Source organism: Semicossyphus pulcher, unplaced genomic scaffold, assembly GCF_022749685.1.
Source record: "Semicossyphus pulcher isolate SPU_LCO1_2020_fin unplaced genomic scaffold, fSemPul1.0.p SCAF_17, whole genome shotgun sequence".
NCBI lineage: Eukaryota > Metazoa > Chordata > Actinopteri > Labriformes > Labridae > Semicossyphus > Semicossyphus pulcher.
Genome location: NW_027211681.1, coordinates 28,158,244 through 28,183,360, shown reverse-complemented (window position 1 = coordinate 28,183,360; position 25,117 = coordinate 28,158,244). Strand labels below are relative to the sequence as shown.

The following is a 25,117-nucleotide window of genomic DNA, read 5'->3' as shown; positions in this document are numbered from 1 at the left end:
TCGTTTGTGTTACACAAATTATGTGTGTGGTAAAATTACTGTTTTTGTCAATGAAGTCTGGTGGCTATGAAGAGCGGACGCAGTGACAATCCTTCACATTCATTAGGAGAGCATTGCACACCTGTGTTCCTGCTTTGAACATAAGAAATTTATTTTTCATGCTGATAACACGTCACATCGCTCTCTGCAAACACACCAGACTCCATTCATAAAAACAGCGATTTTAGCGTAAGGCAAACAGGAGTTGCTGGTCTGCTGCTGCCTTGATTGGTTAGTCTGTCTAATCCTTGATGGATCAAAGGTCGCACACTTAGAATAACAATCTGAGCCTGTCAGTGGAAACAACAAGAACTTTGAGTGGACGACCTTTGACCCATCAAGGATTATGTTGCAGCCATTACAGCCTGTTTCACTGCTGCAGGATGAACACATCTACTGGAGACATTCACACTGTTTGTTTACCTGTGAGTCATTTAGACCCAAAAATATGTAAAATAAAGCCCAGGTTTAAAAATAATTCTGTCTAAATGCTGCCCTTCGTACACACATGACTGATGGAGTGCAGGTACGTTCACCTTTATACTGCGTATCTGCAAACCAGGTCTGCAATCAAGGCCTCACAAAGAGACCGAACCTCCTTGTAGTTTTCTCTCCGTTCCCTCAGACTTCTTTCTTGAAGCTCTGAGATGCAAACGAGAACAAACCTTTGGGTAATGAGTGTGATCTAAATTACCCTCCAGGACTGTTAAGAAAAGGCGTGAGCAGGCTGTTTGGCTCAGACTTCACAGCCTTGTGACAGATGTTTGTCATCCTGTCCGCACAACATTCGGGTTCCTGGTGAGTGCAGATGTTTAGTAGAGACTTTAAGGGTAATCTAAGGCGCTGAAAGGTGAGAATTTCCTCTGAAAACGTTGCCAGACACAATCCAGGCCACCGTTCAAATTGTTTCTAGGACTGATTTAGATTTTAACACTCGCCACAAAGATCTGTACTCGGGGTTTGGACTCTTTACCTCCTGTAGCTGCAGCAGCTCCTCCAGGGACCAGCTTTATGAAAGTACTCTGATCAGATCACGGCCATCAGATCGGACCAAAAGGAGTCTGTAATCAGATTTGATCAGGTAATCAAGGTTTGGTTTTTATCTGATCAAACCTCCAGTCTGTGTTCAAACTTTTGAGCAGGACTGCGAAAACTTTGATCCAAACATCCGGATGATCCTGATCCCAGCAGAGGAGGATTCAGGCTGCTTAAGAATCCTTTTTCTTTTGAAGAACAATTTCTCAAGATTTACGTCAGATAGACGTAATCTGCTCAGAGTACCTGAACATCTGGTGATTTAGTCTCATTAAACTGAGCTGAACATAAAAAGGCGCCTGCTGAGGCTCCACCACCTCCAAACAAACAACAAAGATGGCGGCAGCATCTACTTCCTCCTCTTCAGGAGGGCCTCTGCTTCCCTCTGCAGGCCTTGGATGTCCTCCTTCTCGCTGTCATCGGAGACGGGAGGGACGTAGTCGGAGTCATCGCCCGCCTCCTCGCTGTCGTCGTTAATGAAGCTGTCTTCGTCCCCAGAGTCCTCGTCTTCATCATCATCATAGGCGGGGGTCTTTTTGGGGCGGGTGCGGGTCATGGAGGCTGTACAAGTGTTAACAATGAGAAAATGCTGTGATGAATCAGAGGAAGAGAGACGACATAAAAGAGCTTCTGTTTCCTGTTCGTCCATTTAAACTCGGCCTGAGGCTCAACACGCCGCCATCTTTAATCAGGAGGTGAAAGTCGAGAGTCACATGAGCGAGAATAAGCGAGGTGTTAACGGAGACATCAAACTTCTGTGAACATCACATCTCTCATCAGGGATGGAAGGCGTCTCTGTTAGTGGAGGGTGTGTGTGTGTGTGTGTGTGTGTGTGTGTGTGTGTGTGTGTGTGTGTGTGTGTGTGTGTGTGTGTGGGGGGGGGTGTAGATGTCCTGAAGGGCAACAAGATTATATTAAACAACCTGCTAACAACAAAATCAATAGGCCCCAATGGGTTTATAGATCCTGTGTGTGTGTGTGTGTGTGTGTGTGTGTGTGTGTGTTTCCATTCCATGACAACTGTTCGGGGAGCACCTTTATACAACTCACCTGTTTACATTATATTAAGAGTTAAAGTGATGCATCATTTGGGGCGTGGCCTCTTTGAGTGACAGGTGGGAGCTGCGAGCTGTCTGCTGGGTGTCCCCTCAGCTAACTCAGTCACTGAACTTTTTTTATCTGCTTCTTTTATCGTTTTTTTATGAGCTTTATTTATTTATGAGCTTTATTTAGCGTTCAAAGACAAATTGACTTTAACGGACACACAGGTGTTGTGACCAGCAGTGAGCGACGTGAGTCCAGACTCAGAAACACGCCATGTTTTCCTGTCCTTCCTCTTCCTTCAGCACGGCATGAATGCATCACACGTGGATGTAATGTAAGCACACAGCGCTGCACTCGTTCATCACAGCTCAGAGACTCTAAACCTGGAACATCGTGTTTCTTCTCAGCTTCAACAGTCGATGTTGACACAAACTGTTCCCACAGAAATGTTCCCAGTTGGGAGTGAGAGGCCTTCACAGGTCTGCAGCGAGTCCTGAGATAAAGCCATCAAACACTGCGGGATTAACTGGAGCCGAACCACCTGGATGTTTCAGGCAGACGTTTACAAAACTAAAATACAGCTGAGTCTCTTCAAACAGCTGGATCTAGACCCAGAATAACAAGAGAACCGTCACCATACACAACGATAATGACAGAAACCATGTTTGAGGGATGGAGGAGGCGGGCTTTATGAGCTATACTGCAGCCAGTCAGCAGGGGGCGACAGAGAGGGTCTGAAAGCTGTCATGTCGGCCATCTTTTTATACAGTCTGTGGTAATAACAAAGGTATTCGAACACTTCAGAGTTACATAGACCAGAGTTCATGATTTTTTCAGCGTAACTTTAATTTAAGGGAAAACTCTGAACATTTAACGACAGAAAGAAAGACGACGTGCGACAGCCTACCTGGGTTTCCTGTGTGTTTGTATTCTTTCCGGTGAAGAGGATTTTTCCTGTGGGGACAAAAAACACTGTTTGCAAACATGTCTTTAAGGTCAGAAGATATATGTGCTGTGCACCACTGAATATTTTTATGAAGGCTTAACCCTCCACCATCTCTGCCATTAGTGCTCTTCAGGTATCCCATCATGCCTTTCAGCCTTTCATCTGTGGGTTTGAATGCCCGTGCTGTGATGTCTGACCTGTAGCAGTCGGTGCCGTAGGGGCACTCAGGTAGATCTGCCTCCTCCTCCTCCTCCTCCTCCTCGTAGTCGGTGTCCCCGGGGTGACTGCAGTCCTGGAAATGGATCGGGTTCTTCCTGCAGAAACAAACAGGGAGGTGAAGAGAGATTAGTTCGCTGGAGGAGGAACATGTGAGAGACTCCGCAGGACGTTTCTCTTTAGTTCTGCACCTGTTAAAACACCTGTAATAATGCAAACTGCTATTTTAACGTTACAATAATACTGAAGTGAACAGTGCTGATTTCAGCTACTGATGCAGAGCTCTTTTCAGACCCGGGAAGACCCGCTTATAGATGCCGATTGTCTCTTTTCCCATTGCAAGTGAAGTATCCTGCTGTCGGTCTCTTTTCTGCTGCGTCACCGCCTGACGTCACAAACACGCCTGAGACAGGGTTAGTAACCAGTGAGGATGTTACGGTGGTTAGGTCTTTATTGTCTCTGTTACTCATTCAGTCTGTTCATCAAACTCAGCGGCGACAGATTTGGAACGATGTTCGAGCGCTGCTCGGACGGAGACGGGCGGAGTTTGTAGCCGAGATGACGAGGAGTGGCAGAAGTTACCGACGGAGCATATCATCGCGTTGAAGAGGGGGCAGAGATTAGCTTGTCGACGCAGGTTTTGTGTTCCCATCAATGCCGATCGGAGCCGAGGTGCTAGTGGTTTTTTTGATCAGTGGGAAAGTGGCTTTAGTGAGCACATGCTTCAAAGAACCTCCAATTACATTTAAAGCTGAGAGCTAAATAAGAGACATTAAGTCATTGTGCAATTCATCATCTGATTAGTCGATTAACTGTTTCAATAATCGATGACTAGTCGACTGTCACAATAGTCGTTAGTTGCAGCCCTACTCAACACTTAACGCTGCTTTCAGATGCTTCAAATCAGTGACGCTTAAAGTGACGACGTCCAATCAGAGACAATTCTGACAATTTAACTTGTTAGTTTGGGGAGAAACACTTTCTGCTTTATGCAGTTTAAAACCTTTAGTTTAATTTCAAGTTTGAGTGTTTTTGAAATGATCCTTGAAACTGAATAAAAACGACCTCCGATGTGAAATCAGAGAGCATCGAACCAGCAGCAGACGGGCTGCGGCTGCTTCGAGAAGCTCATCAGTGAACTTCATCTCGTCTTTGTTGCTTAATGAGTCACGTCGAAGTAAAAGCTCTCTGCCAGGACTTGAAATAAACTCCCAGTCCTCCTTTGTTGTATGTTGCTCTGTAGCAGCTCAGTGCATTGGTACCTGTAGCAGTCCTTCCCGTACGGACACGGAGTCCTGAGGCGAGGCTTGGACGGAGCAGAGCTGCTGTTTGACCCCACAGACTCTCCTCGTTTACTCGTTTGTCCTCCATTTTTCAACTTCTTGTCCTCGTCCTCTGATTTACTTGGCGCATCCGTCTGAGTCTTTGTGCTCATGTCAGCTGTAGATGTCTCTCCTCCTCTTCCTCCCTCGTCTACATCCATGGTGAAGCCGTCAGACTCGTCGCTGACCTCAGGTCTGCTGGGTTCAGGCTGTGGCTGAACAACTGGCCGCTTAGAAGAAACATCCTGAGAGACGAAGACACAAACATTTAGGGACTTAAGAGGCTGTAATGTCTGCAACATAATCCTTGATGGGTCAAAGGTCGTCCACTAAAAGTTCTTGTTGTTTCCACTGACAGGCTCAGATTGTTATTTTAAGTGTGTGACAACATGACAGAAAGGATCCCTACAGAGAGAGACCTTTTTGTTACAGAGGAAGATGATTGTTTTAACCACACAGACGTTACATCGCTCTCTGCACACACACCAGACTCCATTCAGAAAAACAGCGATTATAGCTCACAGAACAGGAGCTGCTGCTCTTCTGCTGCCTCGTGAGTGTGGCAGTGTGGATTGTGTGCGACTTTCGTCGATAAAATTCTTAGTTTAAATCTAACAGAATCCTTTTATGACACACAACAACAAAAAACTAACAAACCAATTGAGGCAGCAGTAACATAGAATTACTATTTTTGACAATGGAGTCTGGTGGCTTTGAGGAGAGCGGTGTGACGGCTGTTTCTGGTGTTTCTTTCTGTAACGCTGTGAGACACTTAAATAACAACCTGAGCCTGTTTCACACATTCAGTGGACGTATTGGATCTGGTGCATTTGCCCCCGATGATTACATTGCAGCCATTTACAGCCCGTTTCAAGTTTCTCTAAAACTTTAACCTTTTAGTCATTTGGACCCTAAAATATGTAAAAGTAGGACCAGGTTTAAATTTCCCCTTTAGTTCCTGAGAAAACAAAGTCAGTAAAAGTGCATCATAACAGCCATCGACACCTCCCTAACAATTATACTCAACTGTTTTAGACTTCAGAGCTTCTTTTTCTGCACCGTTCATCTTCCTTCTCCTCTTCTTCGGCTGCTCCTCCGCGCTAAGCTCCGCCTCCTCAGATGAGATCTCGGCAGGTGTGGCCTGTTTGGCTGCTGCTCGTTTGGAGCTGGTCGAAGCCGCGGCAGGTGCTTTGCTTCTCTTCAAAGGTGACTGAACTAAAACAGAGAGACACTGAATAAAATAAAATACACAGATAAACACTCACACTTCAGACATTCTTTAGACTTAAAATAACTTTTAATACATTTTAAGAGGTCTAATAAAGATATTGTGATGTGAAGAGGGATCCAGTCACATCTCTGGAGTTACACATGAACGCGGTACCTTTGATCCCAGAGGAAGAAGCTGCTCCAGCACCCATCATCCACGCTGGTAAAACTCTCCTCCTGGGAACAGACGGAGGGTTTCTGTGTTCATCCTTCACCTCTGAGGGGGGAACAGATTCTGCCTGCAGGAAACAAAACACAAACGAGCTCTCAGCTGCTGCAAGCAACAGCAAGACTGAAGCTCCTTATTCAGAACTCTGATTCAAAACTGTGACGTTACATCTCTTCAAACACACCAGACTCAAGAACAGTGATTTAACCTCACAGAACACAGGAGCTGCTGCCTCGTTCGGTTAATTGTGTAACTTTGGTGTCTTAGATTGTTAGTTTGGACACCTGGTCAACATGAGCTCTGTCGCTACCTCAAACAAGATCAACATGGTTTAACTTTCAGTTACAGGTGAGAGCAGCCGTTCCTCTGATGACAAAGATTTAGTTGTAAGTTCACTTACCTCGTCTAAACTTTTGGGACGACTGTCGACTTCTTCCTTGTTTGACCGAGCGGCTGCTGCAGGCTCCTCCTGAGGTGGAGTCTGTTCACGGTGCTGTCCAATAGGAGGAGGCGGAGGCAACACATCTGGCTGGAGTGAAACAGGAAGTTCTCCTTCGTCAAACATCTGGCTGTTTCTACAGGAAGGGGTATTTGAAAAAAAGGATGTTGAAAGCATTACAAACTTGTGAAACCAAATTCCCATTTTATTTTATTTAACCTTTTTTTACCAGAAATATTCCCATTAAGATCCAAAGGGGGGAATTTCCTAAGAATGAATTGCGCATCATTTGCCCCTCTATCTGCTCCGTCCCAGGGTCTGACTCACAAAGCAAACTGCACTGATGGTATTCAAGCGCAAACACGTCCACAAAGCTCTGTTGCTTCGTGCAGTCTGCTCTTGTTTTGTGTCTGATTGTGGAGAGAAGCTGTCTGCAGCTCCACTCTCTGCTCTCAGGCTCCACACTGACGGAGCTCAGCTCCACACTGACGGAGCTCAGCTCCATCCACAGATGCATGATGAGCAGGGAGAGGAGGGGGCAGCTCTTTAACGGGTTACTGTGAAGTCCGGACTCGACAGGTGTTTCTCTCTCCGTAATGCAGCTCATCCAGATTATAATCCCCGTCAATCCAGACCGTCTCCACACGTGGACTTAATATTATTTTATGTTTTTGGTCACACAAAAGGTGGAATTGTCGTCATGATGAGTGGAAACTCAGAGCGTGACAGGCCTTATAATACTGCGCCGCACTCTGCAGGCGGTAATATTCTCTCTCTAACAGCGCGCTGCTGTTAGCGCTGCTGTTTGTGAATTAGGTGCTTTTTTCCGCGAGGCTCATTTGCATAGAAAGGGGCCAAATTTGCCCCGAATGTTTGCATAATGACTCCTTTAAATGTGCGCAAACAGCACCAGACACAGAGATGCATTTAACCCCCTGCGTGTGCGTGGAGAAGGCCGAGTCTTTCTGTGTCATTTGCAGGTTTAGCAGGCACAAATGCTGCACAATCCTCTAGTGAATCAGGCCTGGTGAAACTGCTACTACAACTACGACTACGAACAGATTTTACATAAAAGTATAAATTACACACGTACTCACTGGTCAATAATCCTTAAGACGCTCGATAAGTTCATTAAAAAGCAGATTTACTTCTGGGGAAAAACCCGGGTACATAGTATATGTTGAGACACGTTCAGTCACCTCATTGTTCAAAGTAAAAATCTGATTACTATCGTGAAGTGTCCTCTGTGACCCGAGAAGCACATCACTTTTGTTTTGTCTGCATTGAGCCACGTTAAAAGCAGCTTGTGATTCCCTGATCGCACTTACAAAGTAAAACGGTGTCGTCATCATAAAAATGACGTTTTGTGTAAGTATTATTTAAATTATGGATAAAGATAATGAATAAAAAAGGATCCAGTATGGAGCCTTGTGGGACACCGTTTTTAATATTTAAAAAGCTAAAAGATAAACAATCAACTCAGGTTTTCCAAACATTTATCAGGTTTTGAATTGTGGCTTCTTCTTGATTCAGTCCAGAATTTTACATGAGCTTTTAAATGGCTGCTTTGAGCAGAGGCAACATGTGCTCGAGTGTCCTCTCCCGTCCGTTTGATCTAGACTTCAAACAGAGAGCTGCATCAGAACAATGGACATGATGCTAACTCAGAGATAAAAGATCAGTGGAGCCCAAAGACCACAGAAATCAGCATTCCCCCTAATATTGGCTTTTTATTGGGTCAACATATAACACTTAAAACCCCCGCACTGTCTCCTCTGCAAAGATAAAAGATAAGACTTTGATTAATGAGCAGAGAGCAGCCTCCTCCATCTTGATTTAATTATTCACACAGACGTCGTGGGCAGTAAATGAGATTCGTGTCTTCATCTTGGAGATCAGTATTAACATAGAGATAAGCCCTCTTACCTTGGAGTGCGGTCTCCTTCGCCCGCGGCCACCACCTTGTAGATATACTGCCCCGGCAGCAGAGAGAAAACGTCTCCATGATGAAGAGGGTACCAGGAATTCCTCTGCAGAGGTTGAGGGTCGTCGGTCGGGGACGACTGAATGAAGCACGGGTTCAGGTGTGTCTGAAGATCAAAACAAACGGAGAATAATCCAATGAACTCGAGCTGTGCAAGTCTGAACGGACACATTTACACAAGGGGAAAAGTGAGGTCTAATGAGGCCTGTAAAAGTATCTATAACTGATATTTTACACTAATAATGTATGAAATAGCAACATGTGTTGTGTCTCTGACTATGCTGCTTGTACTTCACTCTGATTCAGAGAAAAAGCTGCTAAAATCAGAGACTGCAGGTGCCTTAAATCTGTGTTCCTTCTAATGGCCACCAGGGGGCGGAACCTCTGGTTGCAAAAGTCTATGAGAACATGCTCCTCCTCCTCTCCTGATGTATTCCCTCAGTAAACATGTTCCTAATGAGTTTATGGTCTCAGTCTCTAGTTTCAAGTCTTCTTCAACACAGCATGATGTTCATTTAGTCACTGATGCTCCCATTGAGAGTCACACAGACCAGGAAGAGGGGAGGGGTTAGGGCGGGGCTACCTGTGATTGACAAGTCGTTACCACGTCTTCTTCAGCATTCTGTTTACATAAAGACACTCTAATGGCTGTCCCTTTTTTCAGTAAGTTCAGTTGGTCTAAAGTTACAGTCTTGAAGATCTCTTTATGGCGATAAAGGGCAATTACGGGAGGACACTTCTAAATGTAACCAGACGTCCACGGTCGCTCATCTGAGCGTCGAGTTTGTTTCTTCTTCTTTGGATTTTCACTTCTTGTTGAAGTTGTATCTGTAGTCATCCATCTTTTCTTTGTTTGTTCAGCCATAGTAGATTACTGTTTACTCGCAACACTTGCAGAGAGCGGAAAAGCAGCCGCTTAGCTCCGCCTACCCTCTCTGGCAGACCAACCACTGCTGGCTGATGGAAAACGCGTCACTAACTGGGCGCCGCCACAGACACCCAGCCCATAATAATACTATATACTGCAGATGCAAAGGCTTTCATCAGTGCTCAGGCTCAGTCATCATGTGTGACCTCATTCAGAGATGATATCTTTAAAGCCTGTAGGCAGAATTAGAATCACAGTTAGTGTTTCTAACGAATCATTTCTTACTAACTTTATAACCTAGTTAATAATTTAGCATTTTCTAACCCCCCATTACCAAGAGAGAACCAAGATGGCAGCAGCCAAAACTGCCAAAGTGGAGGCTTTAAAACAGCAGTCCTCACACCAAAAGGTGATGTCATGGTTCACTTCTTCTACACAATCACAAATGAACCTGCTCAGCAGCAAACAGCAGACGGACTAGGTTAGACACAGCTGGTGAACATGGAGCCATATATTCTCCTCGGTTTCTTCTTATAATGAGAAGTGATACGCTGCATGTGTTGACAAACTTCTTAAAGGGACCGTTTGTGATTTTCAGCCTCATCCTATCGTCTCGTTCATAGTGTGAAAAAACACCTGCGGAATTAATCGAATATGAATCCTGATTTTCAATGCAGTCTTTAACAGAGAATGTTTACAGTGTTACTACTTTAAGTTCAGTAAAGGATCTGCTTCTGCATGCACCTCCTACAGTCTAACACAGAGGCTTTATTACAGTCAACAGATCCCTCAGTTAGCTCACGTCTGACCCCCCCGCCATTAAAGAGGTCACAAGTGAGTGCCCTGATTTTCACCTGGAACGATTTCACGATTTTCTCCGCCTCGATGGGAAAAGAAAAACTGGACAGCATTTGGATTTTGTCTGCTTTGCGATGCAGGTGTGAAGCATCGATGTGGCCTCGGAGCCGCGGGCTGCTGCGTGAAGAAAATTGATTCCTCCTCACGGTTAAAAATGGATGAAGTGTTGTGACTGTGCAGTGTTGATCATTTTTATGAGATGATTCTTTAAGACATGCTGATGCATGAACTGCTCTGATAATAAACCTGTGTCAGTGTGAGTTATGTTCTTAACACTGTGTAATCTTTTCTGACCGGCTGACTTCAGCTTCCCTCAGGACTAATAAAGACCTGTGTACTTTTGTTTGTAGGAGAAGGTCACAAAGGTTTGTGATTACAGCCACTGAATGAAATCCTCTCAGGAAGCATCGACACCTAGAAAGCAGAACACTTTCCTCTTGTGGTGCCAGCGGTTAGAGATAAAGGACGTCCTCCTCCGTGCGCTGCATGTTTACAGTCCAGTCAGCAGCTCGAGCAGCGACCGTGTGTTCAGATCAAAGGTAAATTCTCCCTCCAGATGTGTCTGCTAAATAAACGCTGTCATCTCTCGGTTCGTCCCATCCCCCGGAGGAGCGCCCGTTCATCTGTCTGTGCTGAGTCTCAGTCTCACTGTAAACAGGAAGTTACACAGAGGCTGCACTCTGGCTCACTGCAGCGGGATGAAGCCCAAACAGAAACAGATTTTCTTGTGATCGACTTTAATTAACGGCTCTTCACCCTCCTGTAATGATCCCGAGTTTCCCCCCTGGGGATCAATGAAGGATTATCTTTAATGTTCATTTGTCAAGGACGGCAATAATGTTCCTGGATCAATGTGACCCGCTGCATGTTTTATCATTCAACAGCTGTCACATTGTTTGTACCTCATTACTAACAATTCAATGAGTATTTATTGCAGTGGTGTTATTCACCCGTATCATGGCTCCGTTAGAAGAAGACGATGAAAATGTGAAAAGTCTCCAGAGAGATGGTGGCTGGAATATGGGCCTGCCTGTTTCTGCATCCCACAGGCTGACTGTCGATTCATCACTTGACTTATAGAGGCCAGCCAGTATGAGGAGCCCGAAGTACGGATGTAAACGCGTTTCATCCAGCTCCTTCCACTTCTCCCTGAAACCACGTCTCCCTTCTAGATTGGAAATTTCCAAAAGGATTTTCTGTATTGAATTCGGAATGACGAGCCCAAAAGCTGAAGTCTCTGTGATTCCGGCGGGCCCTTGCACTGTCTGTATGTTTTTTGCAGACACTGTTGCCTGATGTATTTTGGGGGACGGGGGACCACTGTATTTCAGAATCAGAATAATCAGAATCGGAATTCACCTCAAGATTCATCTTCAAACACATCCTCGTCTATTTCACTGTTGTGACCAAGTGCGTGCATGCGTGTGCGCATGTCTGCATGCGTGTGTGTGTGTGTGTGATTGGGGTAAAATATGGTGTCAGTAGGAAATACCGTATGTCTCACATTTGCAGAGATTAAAATGGTGTAAATTTGATACTTTGACCCCTTTTAGCCTCCATTTTCACTTCACAGATACTTGAATGGCAGAACGAGGAGAGACCGTCCACTTATTGAGCCTGGAATACCTCTCTCAAGGAGGAAGATATCCAATCAAAACAATGGAACTACAGTATGAATAATGCATCCCGTCACAGCTGCTGTTGCTGGCACCGAGAAAAAGAAGAAGAGACAAACGTACGGATTTGAGACGCAGCTGTCCGTTCAGGTTCTCCAGCACCGCGTGGTTTCTGGATACTCTCCTATCCCCCACCTGAGAGCAGGAAGGAAAACAGAGCACAGCAAGAACTGTAGTACAAAATGACTCGAATATGTCTTGAGATTTCATTTCCTTTGGTCCTCAAAATACTGATTCTTTTCCTCTGGTGACACCATCAACACAATGATCCCACAGGTTAAAGTGTGGGAGTATTCATGGTCTCCAGAGGATGAATCACAGTGAGTAATGAGAGCAAAAATTAAGAGATAACGCACACAAGCTATTTACACAAGAGACAGACACTTAAGTTTGTACAATTAAAACTTTAAAAGGCCAGACTTCAGTACATTCATACTGTAAATTGTGTATTTATAACCCCATAAACCTGGATTTTTTTATTATTCTTTTCATGTAATCAGAACAAACCCAGTTAACCACAAGAAAAAACAGGATAAAACGTGTTGCCTTGTGCATAATTTACAACCCTCCGTACATGTTCCAGTGGAGGTAAAGACAGGCTCATTTTTTAGAAGCGAAGATGCTTCAGAGACTCAGGTGGAGTAAAGCAGTAATAACCCAGGTATAACCTGGTGATGGCTCTATAAAGATCAGTACTACAAATTAACAGTGTGACAGAGTCCTCCAGTGGTTCAGTGGAAGACCTGCAAGTCCTCTGCAACACTCACTAGTTCTATAACACTAACTAAAACACATTCGTCATTAGTAATCATTGAGATGCTCCTGTCTTGTAAAGAGATTCTGTGTTAAAATCTACTTTAACACTTTTAATATTTTAGTAACATGTTATTGGAGCAACTGTGGAGAATTTCCTAAATAAGGTTTAATGCAAAACAATTCCACCTGGGGTCAGAGAAGTACTATTTCATTACCATCCTTACTTTAACAACCACAGAGGGACCATAGCGAGATGTGTGAGCCAAATTAAAAGTAGACATAATGGCAAACTAAAAGCATGCTATATGTGTACTGCATTGTGGCCGAATTAAAGATTGATACCTACTTAATCATAAACTACTTCAACATTTATTTCATAACTATTAGTAATTTTCATACAAAACTATAATATTTTGAATTGAATACATTTAGGTTGGAATTTGGTGAATGTGTTGCCAAATATCTACAAGACACGCTTTAATTTGCAGTTACGTTTAAAGAACTCTAATGTTAACCAGGTATCAACTCAAACAAAGATAAGCAAAGCTAAACTAAAGCCACGGGTGGACTCACTCCCAGGAAGGGACCTCTGCCCAGCACCGTCTCCCCCGGCGGCAGGGAGATGGGATCCCCGCCGTCCACCGGGACGAGGTCGAAGCCGGACATGTCCTCAGCGGGCGGGACTGGAGGTAGCTTCACCCCTGGTCACCGGAGGCACTGGTGGTAAACACCTATCAACAAAAGTCACAACTACTAGATTAAGGGAATACTGAAGGGCTAGTTAAGAGAATTAAATCTAAATTAAAATGCATTCTCTAACTTTTGTTTCATTCAGCTTCTTCTGCGAGAAACAGAAACGAAAGCTCAGCTAAGGTCAAAACGAGCCATACAGTTTCAAACATCTCCCTCCGCCTACCTTTTGATTATTTGTCTCTCGGGACTGAAACTCAAAGCGAAAGGACAAAAAAAAAATCCTATATCCTTTGACAGAAAGCACTTTTAAGTTTAGGCTGTCCGCAACTGCATTCAAAACTTCCGGGATGCAAAGTGAGCGTGCGCAGTACAAGTGTGGTTCTGTTGATTCCGTCTATGCGAATTTAGGCCACACATTCACTGAATTCCATCCTGAATTTTCAAAATTTAAAGAATATACATTTTATTTATAGATTTATTTTTTAGAAGTTACACTTCAAAACGGTTTTTGATAAAGTAGACTACATTCTTTAATTCGGCATCTATCTAATATATACATATTGCATGACTTGGCGATAGTTTATCAGGATTCAAAGTTATTGAACTAAATTAGACAGGAAATGGATAGGACTGTAATATAGAAATAAAAAACATACTTAGATTATATATTTAAAGTGAATAATATAAATGTAGGTTTATAGCTTGCTAACGTTTGAGTTGCAACAATTACTGTATATTTGCACTAACGAGCAGATTATTTAATACAAAATAAAAGTCAGGGTTGCAAATAAGTCGGAAACACCGTACAGAAACAGCTTATTAACTTTATTTTGAATAAAACGGATATCTAAATGTGTTTCCGTTTTATAGGCGTGTTCCTTGTGGACGCATGCGCACTTCGCAAGAAAACAAGATGACGTACGGTCTGTGTGTAAACAGCCGTTGAGACATTTAAACATTCAGCTGTCAGACAGACACGACGCGAGCAAACTGTCGGTAAGAAACAGTTATTTAAACTACGCATTATCGTCTTCTATTTAAATACCAATGCTGACTTTTACTTTGAGTGCTCTCCTGTAAAATAATTTCTGTTTGGCCTGAAAACTGCCAAAGGTCGGAGGGTTTTTCCGTCGCTGCTAGCTAGCTAACCGTGCAGCTGTTAGCCGGGGTGGGGATGACACTCGTGTTGCTGAACGTAACTCAAAGCTGCAACAGTAAAATGTAATTGTGTTGAAATAAGATTTATACTTGATGTATAAGCTTTTAATCTCCCATAAACCAACAGGAAGAGAAATATGATACATTTAAACTGCTTTTGTTCTCGGATTAATATTTGGCCTGTAAATTAAGCTGTTTTGAAGGCAGAGATTTTTTTGGTTTGCTTCCCTTTAGCCCGACACCTTTTTTAGTTGGGGTATAAAATACATTATAACAATTTGGTGATTTATACAAATTGTGTGTATAGAGTCTTCCTGTAATTGAAGAGGGTTACATTGTTGTAATTGTATCATCAAAGTATTTTAATGGATATTACTTTTTAAATCAGTGTCTTTTTATTCCCTTTTATTGAAATCCCTTCTTCTTGGTTTTTTAAAACTTACTATCCCTCCTTATCTTTAAAACGTATCTAAAAATGTTTGTTTTATTCGTATAGGATCTTTGTCTGTTATTGATTTAAATTTTTAAGTACAAATTTCCCAGGACAATTTTTTTTCTTTCTTATATCAATTCCAATACCTTAAGATGAGTGCTCCTTTGATACCTCTGGAATTTAATAGAGAATTAAAAGAAGTGATTTGTTTTCAGTTTTTACCAGTTTTATTTGTTTTAACATTATTTAAGAAAATACAGCCTTAAAATGTGTGATGGGAAAACCCTGATCAGCCCCACATAGACACATCAGTAGACAATAGACTGGCTTACAAAACTGTATTTGAGGATGTATCTGATACTGGTATTACAACAAGTCTATTTTCAAGCACATCAACTTCTGTCGTGGGAAATTCACTATATAAATAAATTGGACTGTTGTTTACTTACTGGTGATGAATGATGGTCACATGTGCCTGTGTAAATGATTTTTAGTGTGAAACCTTTGAGACTGAGGAGAGGGCTGTCATTTTAGAACAAAAAGCAGTAGAAAGGAACAGCATTATGTACAGAAGTACAATGAAATATAATATACATATGTGAGAAAATATGCAGAAGGATTATATCAGAAATATTTTTATATTGATAAAATGCACTATGAAATACTGCCATAACCTCCCCTACACTTGATACGTTTGTCCTGCATTGTTTTGAGTTTGTATTTCTAACTGAGCTGCAGTAAACACATCTTTAACAGTTCACAGTTTAAGTGATGTTATCATATCTTTTTCTTGTTCTTTGCTCTGAGACATGTTATCACTCTGTTTTTCCAGGCTGCTTCCAGGCGGCTGGACTCTGAGCTATTATGCAGCATGACACCTCGAGGACCTCGCCTGTGTGTTTCCTCTGTGAAAAAAGACCTGTCCTGAAATCCACTAGTGTTACCATGCCTCCTCAAAACTTTGCTGAAAAGCTTCCGACAGAAATGAGCGTGAAGATCTTCAGTGAGCTGGACGCAGGGAGTCTGTGCAGCGCCTCGCGGACCTGCAAGCTGTGGCATCACATCATCGAAGACAGCGAGCAGCTGTGGAGGAGCCAGTGTCTGCTGGTCAGAGCCGTCTGTCAGAGGGAGGTCGACAGCGACAGGAGGGACGGACTGTCCTGGAAGGTGGGTTGGAAAAAAGACAAAAACTGAAACAACCTTCAAAAACAAATGGAAAACAGGTCAGAGGGAACATGTAGAAAAAATGGGGAAGCTGTAAAAAGTTTGGAAAAAAAAAAACTCATCACACAAGCACTCAAAATAGTAGTAGTAGTTTTATTTTGGTAAATTACAATAAACTACATTGAGGGCAAAAACATAATTATTTAACAAAAAGGTGTAGGCTGAAGCTAACGGTTATTAAACTTTTTACATACACTTATAGGCAAACCTCTCACTACTAAGTTAGAGAACAAAACAAAATAACATTAATCTCTCTCTTCAAAGCCACCAGACTCCATTGATAAAAACGGTCTTTTGTCACTGCAGAACGAGGGAGTCGCTGGTCTACTGCTGCCTCGATAGGATAGTTTGTTTTTATTTGTGTGTTACTCTGGTGTTTAAAATAGTTACTTCTGATCCAACACAAGAACACACGAGAACACAAACATACAGGTGGAGCTAATGGTAGACCAACAACCCCCGTGTTTTGTAAGGTAACATTTCTGTTTTTGTCAGTGGAGTCTGGTGTCTTTGAAGAGAGTGATGTAACGTCTGTTTCTGGTTTAAATAATCATCTCCATGTTAACAGATGGGACATGAGTCCAACTATAAAATCAAAATACAAGTCAAATACATTTTTCTCAAACATGGTTTCTGTATCTTTATGTCCAAGTGTTCATTTTTCTCACAAGTTTACTTTTAATTAGTTATTTGATGCTGTAAAAAGGGGATGTGGCCTCATGATTGACAGCTCTGTGGACAAATGGGGCTCCTGCAGCGTTCTGTTCCCAAGTAGCAGAGTAGAGGAGGAATGGCGAGAGGAGACGTAACTAGTAACTAACGCTACAGTCACAACTGTCCATATCCTGAACCTGTTGACTTGTTCTGCTTGCTCCTTTAGGCTTAGGCTTAGACCCCAGTTAGGCTTGAAAAGACTTGAGAGGCTTAAAGGTTTAAAGCTGTAAGACCGGCCAAGTAGAAGATGTCAGAGGAGGCTGTAGGCTTTAATTGATGGATTTCCAACCATTATTTAGAGTGAATGTTTTATAAAGATGACAATATGACTCAGAAGAGGGGTTAATCTTCTTTTTATACTCCCCTCCTCTGACTGCGTCCTGTGTCCTCTGCAGGTCACACTGGTGAGGAACTACACTCGCAGCTGCGTGAAGAGAGACTGGCTGAGAGGACGATACAGCCACGTGAGGTCGGCGGACGAGCTGAGAGGCAGGACGATGACGCCGCTGGACGCTGAGACCTGGGGAGAGATCCTGCAGGCCGAGCTGGACAGATGACTGACGACAACGTTTAGGATTTTATTCAAAGCACCTTGAACACTTCTGAGTGTCTGATTTTACTCTAATATATGTTTTATACTTTTGTGTTTAAGAGAATTCACACTATTATTGTACATAATTTTTCTTTTTTATACTTTTTTTAAGAAAAAAGGATCATGGAATATTACTTATGAACATTTTTGGCTGAAATAATCTTTATAAAAGGCTGCTTCATTGCTTTGATGTAAATATGGCTGAGATGCAATAAATCACAGCGATGTGAAGCGTTTGAAGCGGTTTAGGCACATCATGAGAGGTTTCTGTGATTGTCTCCATGAAATGTATGTTTCTGCCCCCTTCAGGTCTCCTTACACCAGAAGAAGATGATAAATAAAAAACCTAGTTCTTTAAAAAAACATTCTGGATTTCACTTCATCTTTAGCAAAATTTTACAGCTTAATGAAGAAACTCTGCATCGTGTTTAAGTCTTTCTTTGTCCGAGAGCAAGAGGAATAATTCATGTTAGGATCATGTTTTGCATTAAGTTGGTGTTTTTGATATTTTTTTCAGAATTGTTAATAAAGGAAAAGAAGGGCATGAAAAAATAACTTGTATATTTATACATAATATACGTCCTGAAATGTTGAAAAATTATGTCTGAGAGTTTCCAGAGGCCTTAAATATTAACATGTATATAATTTACTAAAAGCTGCAAATCGTTGAACCTGCTCATAAATAACAACATAGGAACATAGGATTAATAAATTCACTACAATATTGCTAATTTTTTCCTCAATCCACAAACTTCACAAATGAATCCAGTCATATTTTGAGGTGCTGTAAATATTAATGTGATATAAAGTTAAAATGTGGACTACGGGGCTATGTGCTTTTTGAGTGTTTGTTATTTGAGTTCAGAATGTAAGGTTAGAAGTCTGACTTAAACATTTTTTTTTACAAAATAAAGAACTTGAAAAACAATATCAAATGCAAAAATCTATAAATAAAAATATTCTAATTCTAATTTAAGAAATGAAAAATATCTCAATAGAAAAATGAAACAAAATTTATCAGCAAAAAATACAGTAAATACAATTAGAATAAAAAATAATTTTATCTAAGACGTCTTAATTTATTTGATGCTGATGAATCACTTGCCAAATTTTTTTGTGTAACAAATTTAGAAGAAATCCTTGGACCCTCACCATTCCGCTTTTATTTTGAAAGAACCGGAAAACATGACCTGCCTAGCTTGCCTGTGGTCCCTCCCTCCTCAGCATCACCGCATCATCCGCCGCTGTCCTACCCCCAGTTCTGGACCACATATTGACCCCGTAAAAAGCCTGAACCGGGCCGGCATCATGGACGACGTGCCTCCGATCATCAACATCTCCATCTCCCTGCGGATCCAGCCCAACGAGGGGCCCGTCTTCTTCAAGGTGGACGGAACCCGGTTCGGTCAGAGCAGGACCATCAAACTGCTCACGGGCTCCAAATACAAGATCGAGGTGGTGGTGAAGCCTGGAAACGTCGAGGCAACGTAAGAGGAAACCCAAATAAAATCAATATTTTTAAATATTTTTTCTATTATAGGGTCAAATTCTGCGACAGGAGGCCGCACAGAGCCTATCCTATTATTTAATTAATTCCTCGAAATAAAAAGGTTATTTCCATTGTTGGAGATAAATCCCGTTTATGAAGAGAAAATACAGCAGAAATATCCGTGCATGTGTTTGCTCCGTGGCCTTCCTCCTGCAGGCCCGCTGCACCCGATATCCGCCTGAATAAATCATGTGTGCTGGATCATGTGTGATGTTTTTTTCATCGCTGGAGGTGACAGGAAGCGTCTCCTGTCCGCTGATGCACAAGCAGACAACGCGTTCATGTCGGGCACTGCTGCTGCTGCTGATGGATTAGTTAAAGTGCAGCCAGGTTTAGCAGGGCGGGGTCCAGCTGAGGAGACAGCCTCAATGACACCAGGAAAGATGAAACATTGCGCGAGAGGGTAAAATAAAATGATAATGATGGAGTTCACTTACTGTATGTAGCACATTTTCAAAACAATAAACGTCAGTGTCATGAAAGTGACAATCATATTAAAATAAAAGAAGACATAAGATAATAAAACAATAGCATACAACAAATAGTTAGGGAAGGTGAAATCAAAGAAACAGGTGAGGTAGCTTTAAGAAGAAACTGAAACAGCAATTTCTATATTTTAAACCTGAGCCCTATTTTTAAATATCCTGTGATCTTAATCAATCAAAAAGTTTTGGAATTCTTCCAGTAGATGTGTTCATCCTGCAGCAGTGAAACAGGCGTTACATCGCTCTCTGCAAACACACCAGACTCCATTGATAAAAACAGGGATTTTACCGTCTAGAACACAGGACTTGCTTGTCCATTGCTGCCTTGATGTGTTAGTTTGTTTGTGTTATCGTGTGTTACACAAATGTTGTGCTGTATAGGAAGTAACCATTCAAAACACCAAAGTCACACAATAACACAAACAAACTACGTTATTTGTATAACAGCAACAAGGATTGTGTTCTGCAACCTAAAATGACTGTTTTTTTCAATAGAGTCTGGTGTGTCTGCAGAGAGCGTTGTAACGTCTGTATCATCTTCCTCTGTAACAAAAAGGTCTATCTCTGTAGGGATCCTTTCTGTCATGTTGTCACACACTTAGAAGAACAATCTGAGCCTGTCAGTGGAAACAACAAGAACTTTTAGTGGTTGCAGAGATAACGTTGCAGCCATTACAGTCCATTTTGCAGCTACCACAAAGCAACCAACTGAGCAATTCCACCTAAAAGACCTAAAATATGTACAGGACCCAGAATGTAGAAACTACTTCCTCCTTTTCCTGTTCCTCACAGGACCATGAACATCGGAGGCATCGTCTTCCCTCTGGAGCAGCAGTCCAGAGACGAGGAGTCGGTGGTTTATCACGCCCAGTACGACACCGAGGGCGTCCCACACACTAAGAGCGGGGACCGGCAACCTGTCCAAGTCAGCATGGAGGTGAGACAACAGTGTTTAAGCATTTTTCCTCTTATCAATTTCTAATCAAACCAGATTGGTCATTGTAGCTGCGGTTTCTGTGATGACAATTCTCCTTCTGTGCAGTTTAACAAGGCCGGGACGTTTGAGACGGTCTGGCAGGCGAAATACTACAACTACTACAAGAGGGAGCACTGCCAGTTCGGCAACAAATTCACCAGCATCGAGTACGAATGCAAGCCCAACGAGACGAGGACCCTCATGTGGATCAACAAGGAGGCGTTCAACTGAGTCAGCTCGCCCCTCCACTGTCCGCACAGCAAACACAGAGGGCATCAGATGTGCCAGGACTACCTATGAACATCCGCATCACAGTAAAAGGACAGCCTTATCTTACAGGCGAGCGTCAGGTCAGCGAGGGTCGGGTATTTGTGTTGTTTTATGAAAGGAGGAGAGTAAAAGCTGTTTGCTATGCTGGTCTTTAAAGGGGGGGGGGGGGGGGGGGGGTTAAATCTGCACTCGGCTGTGGTGCTTTTTGGCAGCTTCACATTTCAGCAAAAAGGGAACAGTTTGAACACATTAGCTAATATTCAGAAATCCTACACAGTGACAGAACATGACTGCACACAGCTCGCTCATGTTCCCAACTCGGCTCGCTTGAGATGTTTTATATCAAAGGAGACTAACAGGGACAGAAGAGGGAAAAGATCTAAGACATAAAAGTGCAGCTTTTCTCCAAAGGGAGCGCTAACATTTCTGTTTTTTGCTCTCAAGTTTCAGTCCGTCTCTCACTGTGTGGGTGGGTTTCCTGTCAGTGATCGAACATCAAGAGAAGCTCCACATGAAGAGCTGCAGAGTGCAGTTTTAAAGCAGGGCCGTTGAAGGAACAATCGGACATTTTGTGGAATAATTTGCCGCCTTACTCAAAGTCGGACGGGAAGATTTCACCTCAGTGCGTCCAGTAAAAAGATTTATCCGGGGTGTGTTGAGTTAGCCTAGCGTAGCGGAGAGACTGGAATAGAAACACTCGCCCATTGCTGACCTCAGCTCTCCGTATGTTACACCAAGTACAAAAGCAGAGCAGAGCATGTCTACAGATCTAAAAACCTAAATAGTTATCATTTTTAAGTGCTCTCCCCGCACTCTTTGAAATGTGTGAGGTTTTTGACTCCAGCTCCAGGAGCATCACGGAGCAGAGAGCCACTCTGAGATGCACAAAATTTACCAGCCATCTTCTCCTCACTCCCTCATAACTCCTGCTTTCGATCAATGCCAGAAGGTAGCGGCGTGTGTCCGTCAAAAGAGAAAATAAAACTTGTTCCAAAGAATCGAAAGCCGTTCAAACTGGTTGCATCTTGTTAGCTAACAAGCTCGTTTTCTGTCAATCTGTCTTGTAGTCAGCTGGGTTTGGTTGAATATCAAACAGGACGGAGCTGAAATTCAACAAGCTGTTGTGGGTCGATGAATACATTAGCTCCAATGCTAACAGCTGCCCAAGCTACAGTGTCCCGGTTTTTGTGCACCTGTAAAATAAACACAATGCAGCGTATCGATCACACAAACCTGGATTCTTTTGGATGGTGTATTTATTTATGTTTGGCAGAGCTAGGCTAGCAGTTTCCCCCGACTTCCAGTCTTTGTGCTAAGCTAGGCTAAGCACTGAAACAAGCGCTGTGTCTCAATTCTGATACATCTGTTGGACACAGTGTACACTATGTAGTAAATTGCCTAGTGTGTAAATTCCAACAACATAGACTTTAAAACAGAAAAAAAGGAAGTTGTGGAGTTTTAGCTTCTTCTTCTTCTTGGTTAATTTTGGCAGGGTGCAGCGTTATGAGGCCGATATAAATCTTCTCTTCTCACTCTGGAGAAGACAAGTAAGTTGTATTCCCTAAATGTTCCAACTGTTCCTTTAAGGTTGAGTAAAAATTGAGCAATATCGCAGCACAAGGTGGGAGGGAGCCAGCTAGCATGGTGTTAGCTGAAGACCAGGATGGAAGACACCTGTGGATGTAGGAAGTGTTTGACCTTATTTATTAACCGTGTGGATGTGTTTGTGAGAGAGAGGAGACCATGTATGAGAGTATGAACATCATTGTTATGGTTTTGACTTTGTTTATGTGATGTTTGTTGTGTTATTTAATGAAAAATTCCACCCAAAACACAGAAACTCTGTCAAGGTAGCAGTAAAGGAACGTTACATCTTTGTCCCTGGTGAATGGATTGACTTATTTCTCCTCATCCTGTGGAAAACTGGGTAATTTCCGATGCCATGACATCATGTTCAGATATTTTCCAGCAGCTGAAATTATTGGAAAATGTTCTGTTTCTGTTGTCAGTCCATCGAAATGAAAGTGTGAGGGCCTGCATGTTGAAACTGAACATCCAACAATCATCCAGGTCAAAGGCTGGAAGTAGAAAGCAGGGACAGAAACGCTGAAGCAAGTTCATCTCAGCAGGAATAAAGTAATCTAACATCGCATCATGGTGGATTTTTCCTTTAAAGGATAAGTCTGCTGGTGCTCTAAATTTGAACAAAGGCAATGTGCAGAGAGAGGCTGAACTCTCTTGCAGGCTTGCAGATTTTGCGGCACATTCCTGGGACGTCTGGAGATACTGAGGTCCCAGTTCAGCCAGTCCTTAAGGAGCCTGAATCCGACTTTTTGCAGACTTGTAGAGAGTCTGCTTCAGGTGCAGGAATGGCCGGACCTCCTTGATTTAAATCATCACAATTCACTGCATTAGGATGTCCCGACAGAACAAACACAAATAACTTATTCTGAATGCATAAAACAGGGAGTTAATGAGAGAGTTTTTTAAGCATTATTAAGAAATAATATTCAACCACATCATGATACAGAAACATCAAGTAAAAGTATCGCCTGTAGAGGTAATCAGTGTATTTTATTGTTGTAATCTTAAGGCTCATCAGCCGCTTATTTAGCCCTGCAGTCTGGTGACCGTTCATGAGTCTGCAGGTCGGGAGGATGGACATTTGATTCAGCCCAAAACCAACATCGAGTTAGTCGATCTCTCATAAGCCCAAGTCCAATGGTTGAAGACATGAATCTCTACAAAAACACCTCACAAATATTTAGTTTCCTGTTTGAAACAGCTGCTCACTGTAGTCTCTATCAAACAAACCAAAATACTACATGTGCTGGGGACTATTTGCAGCTGCGGATGAATCCACATTTGGTTCTTGAGTATGTGGGGCAGCAGGACAGTGTGTGTGTTCATGGTAAATAAGAAAGATAAATAATATCACCAGGCTTCTCCTTTTACAGCTTACAGATTTCTCCTTCTCTGTTTTTTGTACTCAGGTGCTCTTGGAAGAATGCAGGTGTGTCGTTTTGTTTTACATTTGTGCCGCAGCTGCTCTTCTTTTCTCTGTTTTCTCCAGAAGTGCATGGCTGGATTCACTTTTGCCAAATATGATCAGTTTGTTTGTTTCTTTGGTGTAAATATTTCAATGCCTAAACGTTTCCTGGTTTGTTATGTGTTGAAGGAGTGTGAAGTGTCTTTGTGAATAAAATGGTATGCTGAACCAATATGTGTACAGTTCCAATTATTACCTTGAATATTTACACTTCATAGTTAAAGTAGTAATACCAAACTGTTAAAAACCTCCATTATAAGTGAGTGTCCTCATGCAATCTAAAGGTTTTCAAATATAAAGTATGGTTTATAAAGTATTATAAGTATTCAGTGCAGAAAAATGGCCCATGTAAGTGATAATATATTGTGAGATTATCATTAGTAATGTATTGATTCGTAGGCAACATCTTAGTGTTGTGAGGGGAGATCATTTAAAGTGATTTCACACACTTTAGTAATTTAATCTACGGAAGCCTGAAGCAAACATGCACAGCGCAGTGCTTAGATCTGGACTTAATGTATTCAGTTACATTTAGCCACTACAATTTTTTAACTGTATAGCACCACATGTCAGAGATCCTTTATTTATCAGTGGCCAATTATTACCTTACATTTAAAGATTTTTAGATTTTTTTTTTTTCATACATTAAGTGCATAAGCATATGTTTGACTTGAATGGGTAAATACAGTTTATTTTCTGACCTATTAGAGAGGTTAGTGTTACACTTATTTAAGCAGGAAACAGGATTCTGCTGCACTGCAAACCTGGTGATGGATGTTTGTTTTTATTGGTGATCTATGATGCTTCTCCTCAGCAGCGATGAGCTCCAGAGATGGAGAGAAAACCTGTTTGTGCTGCACTATCCTTCTACAAAGATGGTTTGTGTATAAGACGATGTATCACTCTACTATTAAAAAATAAATCATAACATCTGTGCATAAAACCTCGTCACTTTTTTGGTTAATAATTTTTTTACAAGTGTATTTTCAATATGTATTGCTGTCTGCTGTTTTACTTTGATGGATGTACATTCATTCCACCGTCCAGGCCTCATAGTGGACTAAAATATTGCATTGATTATGCCCTAAGAAATTTTTTATCTTTCTGGTAACATTCCATGTCAAGCTGTGCTGGAGAAAAGTAATATCTATCTATATCTAACAATATACAACAATAATATGATAAAAGTACATATCAGATCATATCATATTCCTCCATTACTACATGCACATCAAACAGTGGCTCCTGCTTCAGGCCTTTACATGGCTGGGACTGAGAGTGATTCCTCGGGGCAATAGACGAGCTTTGGTTTGCACCTTCCACTCCTCCTCCTCCACCCCCACCTCCTCCTCT

The 25,117-nt window shown here is 42.2% G+C and overlaps 3 protein-coding genes across 3 annotated transcripts; 2 read left to right on the top strand and 1 right to left on the bottom strand.

Annotated features, from left to right (window-relative positions):
• Positions 1 to 362: 362 nt before the first annotated feature.
• Positions 363 to 13,613, bottom strand: aplf (aprataxin and PNKP like factor). The gene is made up of 11 exons (XM_069666198.1): positions 13,538 to 13,613; positions 13,195 to 13,352; positions 11,929 to 12,000; positions 8,406 to 8,569; positions 6,441 to 6,615; positions 5,987 to 6,110; positions 5,630 to 5,817; positions 4,543 to 4,847; positions 3,262 to 3,378; positions 3,026 to 3,072; positions 363 to 1,635 (listed from the first exon to the last, which is right to left on the bottom strand). Exons 2-11 carry the CDS (start codon positions 13,285 to 13,287, stop codon positions 1,424 to 1,426), a joined length of 1,497 nt encoding a protein of 498 aa, XP_069522299.1. The 5' UTR covers positions 13,288 to 13,352; positions 13,538 to 13,613; the 3' UTR covers positions 363 to 1,423.
• Positions 13,614 to 14,225: 612 nt separating this feature from the next.
• fbxo48 (F-box protein 48) lies at positions 14,226 to 18,177 on the top strand. Its single transcript, XM_069666412.1, has 3 exons — positions 14,226 to 14,310; positions 15,738 to 16,072; positions 17,239 to 18,177. The coding sequence occupies exons 2-3, from the start codon at positions 15,770 to 15,772 to the stop codon at positions 17,398 to 17,400; spliced, it is 465 nt and encodes a 154-aa protein (XP_069522513.1). The 5' UTR covers positions 14,226 to 14,310; positions 15,738 to 15,769; the 3' UTR covers positions 17,401 to 18,177.
• A 476-nt stretch (positions 18,178 to 18,653) lies between these two features.
• Positions 18,654 to 23,932, top strand: cnrip1a (cannabinoid receptor interacting protein 1a). Its single transcript, XM_069665166.1, has 4 exons — positions 18,654 to 18,922; positions 20,262 to 20,406; positions 20,512 to 20,795; positions 23,709 to 23,932. Exons 1-3 carry the CDS (start codon positions 18,744 to 18,746, stop codon positions 20,674 to 20,676), a joined length of 489 nt encoding a protein of 162 aa, XP_069521267.1. The 5' UTR covers positions 18,654 to 18,743; the 3' UTR covers positions 20,677 to 20,795; positions 23,709 to 23,932.
• Positions 23,933 to 25,117: the final 1,185 nt, after the last annotated feature.

Coding starts and splice junctions, on each gene's coding strand:
- aplf (XM_069666198.1), bottom strand. CDS start 13,287: ATGTCCGGCTTCGACCTCGTCCCGGTGGACGGCGGGGATCCCATCTCC. Junction 5,818..5,986: donor TTCTTCCTCTGGGATCAAAG/GTACCGCGTTCA, acceptor TCTCTGTTTTAG/TTCAGTCACCTTTGAAGAGA. Junction 3,073..3,261: donor TACGGCACCGACTGCTACAG/GTCAGACATCAC, acceptor TTGTCCCCACAG/GAAAAATCCTCTTCACCGGA.
- fbxo48 (XM_069666412.1), top strand. CDS start 15,770: ATGCAGCATGACACCTCGAGGACCTCGCCTGTGTGTTTCCTCTGTGAA. Junction 16,073..17,238: donor GGGACGGACTGTCCTGGAAG/GTGGGTTGGAAA, acceptor TGTCCTCTGCAG/GTCACACTGGTGAGGAACTA.
- cnrip1a (XM_069665166.1), top strand. CDS start 18,744: ATGGACGACGTGCCTCCGATCATCAACATCTCCATCTCCCTGCGGATC. Junction 18,923..20,261: donor CCTGGAAACGTCGAGGCAAC/GTAAGAGGAAAC, acceptor TGTTCCTCACAG/GACCATGAACATCGGAGGCA. Junction 20,407..20,511: donor CTGTCCAAGTCAGCATGGAG/GTGAGACAACAG, acceptor CCTTCTGTGCAG/TTTAACAAGGCCGGGACGTT.